This window comes from Solanum tuberosum, unplaced genomic scaffold (genome assembly GCF_000226075.1).
Source record: "Solanum tuberosum cultivar DM 1-3 516 R44 unplaced genomic scaffold, SolTub_3.0 scf00457, whole genome shotgun sequence".
NCBI lineage: Eukaryota > Viridiplantae > Streptophyta > Magnoliopsida > Solanales > Solanaceae > Solanum > Solanum tuberosum.
In genome coordinates this window covers 306,584-315,095 of record NW_006239380.1, presented here as the reverse complement: position 1 = coordinate 315,095, position 8,512 = coordinate 306,584, and the positions used below count along the sequence as shown (strand labels likewise).

General features: G+C 32.4%; 1 protein-coding gene across 1 annotated transcript; it reads right to left on the bottom strand.

The window, feature by feature from the left end:
- Nucleotides 1-280: 280 nt before the first annotated feature.
- LOC102604596 (receptor-like protein 12) lies at nt 281-2,845 on the bottom strand. The gene has a single exon (XM_006363717.2). It carries the CDS (start codon nt 2,805-2,807, stop codon nt 288-290), a length of 2,520 nt encoding a protein of 839 aa, XP_006363779.1. The 5' UTR covers nt 2,808-2,845; the 3' UTR covers nt 281-287.
- Between the last annotated feature and the right edge of the window lie 5,667 nt (nt 2,846-8,512).

Sequence of the window (8,512 nt, the reverse complement as noted above, 5' to 3'; positions counted from 1 at the left end):
CTCTATTTAAAAACGTTCTAAAAATTCTGGCCGAAGCTCAAAGGAAGAAAGCTCATGTCTTTATTCATAGGGCGATAAATACTTAGATACATCACAAAATGTGAAAAATAAAAGCTTATATTTGCATCACCAACAACATATTAGGCTCGAATCCTGCAATTTTAAAAAATGAAGAATTGAAGTTAAGAATTTTAAGGATGAAGGAGGTAGATATATAATACATTGAGATATACAAAATAATCTTATGAATGATAAAGATCAAGTTGAATACCTGGCTAGGTTGCACACTAATATCTTTTCTTGTATTTTTTCATTCTCGTAATAATCTTGTGGTCCAATTCTTCAACCATCCTCGAAAACCATGCTGGATTTTGAGTTGATAACATTATGTATATTACGGATAATCCAATAATTAGACCGCAACCATACCCCATGAGAACTGCCTGCCAACTGATCATTGTTGAGTCTCCTTCTTCTCCTTGATCAAGCCCAAATGGAGTTGTTGTTTGTGGTACCCCTTCATCACCACCACAATCTTTTGACAGTGGCAATCCACGTAACCCATCATTCCCTTGGTATGAACTATTCTCAAACGTATCAAATTGTTTTCCTCTAGGGATGCATCCAACAAGATGATTGTGAGAGAGATTTAAGACTTCAAGAAATGTGAGGGATGCAAGTTGTTGTGGAATTTCTCCGCTTATTTTGTTGAATGAGAGATCTAATGATTCAAGTACAGATAAGTATTGCAGCGAAGTTGGTGTGACACCCTCCAAGCCATTATGAGATAAATTCAAAGTACGAAGTGCAATGAGATCTCCAATGGAACTTGGAATACAACCTTCAAATCTATTCTTCGAGAGATTGATAACTATGTTTGTAGTCAAAACTCCACGAAATTCAAGATCCAACCCCTTTGTTGTAATTGTTTCAGAAAAATGATAATACAAGTCTTCTCCCACATACTGTGGGATTTTCGTGATCTCATCATTTATCTTCATAGCTTTCAAATCCTCAAAAAGGCTCATAGGTAAATTCCCACTAAATCCATTGGATGATAGATCAATTATTCGAAGATGTACAAACAAGTTTCCAGCCCTTGAAGTTTTAATGGGCCCGTGGAACTTATTTGATCTCAAGCTTAAAATCTTCAAATTCGGTAGGGTTCCTAACCATTTTGGAAATGTGTCACTCAACTCATTGTTACCTAAATCTAGACATTCCAAACTCTTGCAATTGACCAAAGATCGTGGGACTTCCCCCTCTAGCTTATTCCCGTGCAATTTAATGACTCTGAGCGTGTTTCCTATACTAAATGTTGTATTAATTGCCCCACTAAGACTGTTGTTGCTTAGATCAACAACCCAAAGTTCACTCATCTCACCCAAACATCGTGGGATTGTTCCCTTCAAATTATTACTTCCAAGATCTAGCACTGTCAAGGCTTTTAGACTGCAGACAGCTGAAGCAATCTGTCCACTAAGATTATTTTTCGAAAGGAGAAGATAAGATAGGCTCTGTTGGTTTAGGAGTGACATCGGAATAGGACCTTGCAACTGATTTTGTTTTAGAGTAACGTCCCACAATGTTTTGGACTTGAACTCCTGAATTTCTCCACTGAAATAGTTATCATTCAAGTATAATTCATCTAGTGAAGGAAGGGAGAATATCCATGATGGTATAGTCCCATTCAAGTGGTTTGATGACAAGAACAATGATTGTAGGCTTTGCAGACCACTTACATCGGAAGGAATTGGACCAACTAAGGAATTGGAAGAAACTTCGAACACTTCAAGTTGAGTCCAACTTCTGTTGGAGGATAAAAAATCAAGTTGGCCATAAAAGTTGTTAATTCCAAGTGATAACAACTTGAGGTTTCCAAATTTGAAGAATTGGGAAATTGGTCCTTCAAGATGGTTATTTCTGAGATACAAACTTTGTATGTGGGAGAGATTCCAAAGAGGTTTAATAATAGGACCTGAGAGGTTACAAGATCTCATATCCAAGTAATGCAATGAAGTTAGATAGCTAAATGATTCGGGTATCTTACCAATAAAATTCACTTCAGGTAGAGATAAGTACATGAGAGATGTACTGCTATTCCATTTGATCGTGGGAAACCTAATTGTGAGTTGGGGATTGTATGATAAATCAAGTGTTTCCAGGTTTGAAAGGTGAAAAACACTTTCGGGCAGTATCCCCCATAATAGTGTGTCACTAAGTCGTAGAGTTGTTAAATAAGAAGAGAAATTCAGAGGAAAGGTGGAAGAGATGCTCATACCGTAAAGGTCAAGCTCTCTTAATTGGGTTAAGTTCTTAAGGAGAAGTTCTAAATTGTGAGGTCCGAATCTAAAACCTGAATGTGACAAATCAAGATGCGTCAAATTAGAAAACTCACCAAATTTAGGTGAAATGAGCGATCCTGAAAAATTATTCGAAGACAAATCAAGCCTTTTGAGATTGGAGAGTTGAAAGAGACTAGTGTTGGAATCAAATTTGCCTTGAAGATTGCTACAAGTGAGGTTAAGCTCAATCACCTTTCCCGTTGTCTCGTCACAATGAACTCCATCCCATGAGCAACAATCTGTGCTCTTGTTCCATGACAATGTTTTCGAGTATGACTGCATCCATTCGCCTGTTATGTCGAAACAATCATGAGAAGCACTAGGATTAATGGCAAACATATGCTTGAATTGTAGGAGAGCAAGGGCTTGATCACTCGGGCACAAATGAGGTAAGAATGAGGAGAAAACAAGTTGACATAGAAAGGAACATAAAAGAAACAATGCAAGTGTTTGATAACCCATTTTTGTACTAAAAGTATTAAAATTATGTTGGAAGAGAAGAAATCAAGAATTTTTTTGTTCTGCTCCTCTATTAAATAATGTAGATATATATAACACAAATTAAGCAAAGAAAAATCTACTATGTCCCTTTGGAGTAAGCAATTCTAGGAAGCTTACCAAGTCATTTTCAGTCAATTACATATTCAAATTTTATTTTTAAAAAAATGAACTTTTTAGAGCATTAAGACTTATTCAACGATAGTGTTCTAAATTCTAATGAAAAAATTAACTGTAACCATCTCAATATGTAAATACTATTAAATCTTTCATCACTAGTATCATGCCATATTAACTGCAAGACATTTTCCCCTTACAGTGTAGAGTTAATATTGAAACGAAATGGGCTAATATGGAGCGAAATGATTAGTGAGAATTCATATAGCTTATCGAAAGTAGCTTGAGGTTGAAGCTTAGTTATTGCAATTTCAAAAAAAGAAAAAAATTGTGAAAATAGTAAAAGCCAGATATTATTTAGAATATGCTCAATGCACAGGGTGAGAGTGTTATAATATTTTTAAAATAATTCCATCGGACTTCAATGTTAGATAAATCAAAAAGAAAATTCAAAATATATGTATTAACTATATATAAAAGATTTTTACGCAATCATATTGCTTTACGATAGTTTAAATTCTCCATAACTGTAAATATATAAAAGTTAAACTACTAAAAAATAATCTCAAGTTCATATTTCCAAATCAATGCACAAGTCATTGCACCATAATCCAAATAAATGCTGGAAAATTCAAAAATTCCAATTTTCAAGTCAATGCATGAGTCATTAATATTATTCTACATTAGAAAACAATTATTTAATCCATTTAAAATTCTTAGAGGGGAGATAAAAGTCTTTAAGAGTACTAATTGGTGTAGAAACTTTCACATAAGTATTTCAAGTCAACAATTTTCTTATAAATATAACACTCCAAGTTAATTAGATATTTATTAAACGGAAAAGGGTAAAAAATACCCCTGAACTATGTGGAATAGACCACTTATACCCTCCATTACATTTTGGGATTAAAAATACCCCCGTGTTATCCCAAGAGACCACAAATACCCTCAAGAGTTAACTATCCAATTTTTTAGTGACGTGGCAAGCCACATGAGACTAATCCCTCCACCTAAGTGTTGCCAACTTCGATTCACTACAAAAGAACTAGACCTTTAGTGGCGATAAAAGTCGCCACAAAATCCCAAAATATTGCCACTAAAGGTTATGAGTGATTTTTAGTAGCGACTAAGGCTGCAACAACCATTCCTTAGTATAACATATTTTTTCAACAAAAAAATATGATAATTAATTTTCAGTTGCAATCTATTTTTTGTAAAATAAATAACATGCACTATCAATATTAAAAACATCCAATATTATTACGAAAATCATCAAAATTACTTCTCGATTCAAATCTCCTACTACATAATGCATCATTGTACATTTTATGCATTTACGTATGACATAAAAATAAAACATATAGTGTCTTCAAACTCCTCCTTGATCGATATCATTTGTGATTTTTTTTTAAGCAATGAAGAAAAAAACACAAAATTAGAATTTAATGTTAAAAATCAGTTAAAACTTTAGTGACGATATTCTGGGCTTTTGTGGCGACTTGTGTCGCCGCTAAAGGTCTAGTTCTTTTGTAGTGAATCCTAGTTGGCAATGCTTAGGTGGAGGGATTACTCCCACGTGTCTTGCCACATCACTAAAAATTCGGGGTGTTAACTCTTGAGGGTATTTGTGGTTTCTTAGGATAACGGCGGGGGCATTTTTGATCCCAAAATGTAACGAAGGATATAAGTGGTCTATTTCACATAGTTCAGGGGTAATTTTGACCATTTTTCGTTTATTAAAACACATCGAAATATCTTCTACATGAACTATGATTATCATCTACTCAATTAGGTGTATTTTAATATATCTTATGAATATAACATCACTTTGCTAATGCATTGTATCGTTGAAAATCTACTCTGAAGACAGTGCCTGTTCGAATTGATTTTCCATGAGAATATACCCCGTTGATGGAAGACAGTTCAGGACTACAGACATTGTATCTTAAGTTCACTGATTCATTAAGTCTAGCTAGACAAATATTGTGAACCACAAATTAAGCAAGAAAAATCTACTAATATTACTTTGGAATAATCAATTTCAAGGTCACCTAGTCATTTTCAGTTAAATTTAAAGTTGTTAATTACATAATGACTTTTCTAGAGAAATTCTAGCACTTAAAAAAGAACATGTTTAGATTATTTAAAGCTACAATTTATTTTGAAAACAGTAAAAGTCATATATTGTTTAGAACGTGTTCAAAGTACATGGTGTTATTTACTATAATTCCGATCCATTCGACTTCAAATCATATATATCAACCGAATAATTTATCATGGAGTTGATAGTATATACGAAGTTAAACTAATGGGAAAAAAGAGCAAGTTCGTATTTTCAAGTCAATGCACGAGTCATTAAACATGTGTTCAAAAGAAGGCTAGAGAATATTGAAAGTTCGAATTCTCAAGTCAATCCACTAGCTAGTCCTTACATAGAAAGATTCAAAGAAAGCTACAATACAAAAATTATCACTTTTAATAATACAATTTTATTTGATATTTTATTAGTCTTTTTTTTTTCCCTCCCCTAGGAGCTCCCACCCCTTTTGCTCTCTTGGTGACTCTAATTCGCAACCTACCATCCGAGTAATTCCCTCTCGTCTATATTTTATTAGTCGAAATGTCATAATGTCAAGTCTCTACAAATAGTCTTTGATCCATTTTTTACGTGTTGTTAATCTTATTTATCAAACAGTATTAGATATAACTATTATATAGTCCTACATATTGTAGAAAAATTCACCTTGAGAATATTAATTTTAAAAGTAGGAAATAATTATTTAATCAATTTAAATTTATAGAGGATAAAGAAAAGTCTATAAGAGTGATAATTGATGTATAGATCTTGATTACTATACCGATCCAGTTTGATATTTAGGTGTTCAGTAATTATATGCCCTCAAAGTTATAATTTGGCTTTAAAATGCCCCTAAAACTAACCGTTGACTAGTAAACTAGGTTGAACTTTTTTTAAAAAAAATAAAATAAAATTACACAACAAGACAAAAATGTGATATGTATTTACGAAAAATGACTATAGTTTGAAATATTATAATTCTTAGCTATATGTAATGTTTTATAGCAAATTTCTTTCTCTTCCCACTGGCCCCTCTCTCTCCCTTGTCTCTCTCCTCCCACTGCTCCCCCCTCTCCCTCTCTCCCTTGCCTCTCTCCTCCCACTACCTCTCTCTCCAACCCAAAGAACTGCAGTCCAAAAATATTTCATATAATAAGACAATTGTATTTTGTATTATGTAAAAAATGTATTTGTATTCCATATCAATCGTATTTTGTATTATGTATCAATTGTATATGTATTATGTATCAATTATATTATGACAATTTGTATTCGTCGATACAAATCGTGTTAGTTAATATAATTGATGCAATTATATTCAATATATGATACAAACCAATTGTATCAATTGTATTTAGACAATTATATTTGTATGTTGTATCAACTGTATTTGTATTATGTACCAATTATATTCGTGATATAACAAATACAACATATATTCTGTTTTATTGAGAAAATATATTTTGGATTGGTTTAAGAGTCGCCACTTAATTTTTTAAGAAAAACCAAGAAAAACTGTGGTTTTCAAAAAACTAAAACAGAAATCTAGTGAAAACTTAAAAAGGGTTCGAGGTTCTTATTAACATTCTAGGAAGGTTTTAAAAGCACCTAGAATGTCCACTAATGTGGTTATCCAGCAATCAATTATTTGGCTAAAATAATTTAACTTAATTTAAATTGCAAAATTGAATTGTTTTATAGTTAGAACTATTTTAAAGAGGAAATGGGAAGTACTTAAACATAATTACAATACAAAAATTATATCACTTTTAATAATACAATTTTATTTGATATTTTATTAGTCGAAATGTCATAATGTCAAGTCTCTACAAATAGTCCTTGATCTATTTTTTAGGTGTGGTTAATCTTATTTATCAAATAGTATTAGATATAAGTATTATATAGTCCTACATATTATAGAAAAATTCACCTTGAGAATATTAATTTTAAAAGTAGGAAATAATTATTTAACCAATTTAAATTTATAGAGGATAAAGAAAAGTCTATAAGAGTGATAATTGATGTATAAATCTTGATTACTATATCGGCCCAGCTTGATATTTAGGTGTTCAGTAATTATATGCCCTCAAAGTTATAATTTGGCTTTAAAATGCCCCTAAAACTAATCATTGACTAGTAAACTAGGTTGAACTTTTCAAAAAAAAATATAAAAAAATTACACAACAAGGCAAACATGTGATATGTATTTACGAAAAATGACTATAGTTTGAAATATTATAATTCTTAGCTATATGTAGTGTTTTATAGCAAGTTTCTCTCTCCTCCCACTGCCCCTCTCTCTCCCTTGTCTCTCTCCTCCTACTACTACCTCCCTCTCCCTCTCTCCCTTGCCTCTCTCCTCCCACTACCTCTCTCCAGCCTAAAGAACTGCAGTCCAAAAAAATTTCACATAATAAGACAATTGTATTTTGTATTATGTATCAAATGTATTTGTATTCCATATCAATCGTATTTTGTATTATGTATCAATTGTATATGTATCAATTATATTATGACAATTTGTATTTTGCCAATTGTATTCGTCAATATAAATTGTGTTAGTTAATATAATTGATACATATTCAATATATGATACAAACAAATTGTATCAATTGTATTTAGAAAATTATATTTGTATGTTGTATCAACTGTATTTGTATTATGTACCAATTATATTCGTGATACAACATATATTCAGCCTCTCTCCTCCCTCTCTCGATCTCGCTCGCCTCTCTCCTCCCTCTCTCGATCTCGCTCGCCTCTCTCCTCCCTCTCTCGATCTCGCTCGCCTCTCTCCTCCCTCTCTCTATCTCACTCGCCTCTCTCCTCCCTCTCTCGATCTCGCTCGTTTCTCTCCTCCTAATATGTAGCTAAATACATTAGTTTTTCATACAATTGTGTTCATTTTGATACAAATCAGTTGTATCAATTGTATTCATGCTACAACCTGATACAACGAATACAACAAATATTCAACCTTTCTCGTGTCTCTTCTCTCTCTCTCCCAGATCTCGCTCGCCTATCTCCTCCCTCTCCTAGTCTCTCTTTCCTCTCTCCTCTCCCTAACCTATAGCTATAATTCGTAATTAAGCAAACTATAGCTATAAATTTCTAATTAAGCCCAAACTATAGTCATTTTTGAAAGTTACAAAAAAAAAAGTTTGTGGCAACACATGATTGATCCAAATATAAATTCGATGATATATTAAAGAGGAAATTTTAGGTTTAGCAAACATAAAAATCATATTTGTATGCTATAGCTATAGTTTGTATAATTGCGCTCCATAGCAAACTTTATGTTTGTTATGACTATTAATCTGTATATTTCGGTATACATATACATAAACAATATGTATTTGGGTCTATTTGTATATTTCGATATACAAATGGGTCATGCATTTGTATATTTTGGTATACAAATGGGTCTTGTATTTGTATATTTCGGTCTATTTGTATATTTCGGTATACAAATGGG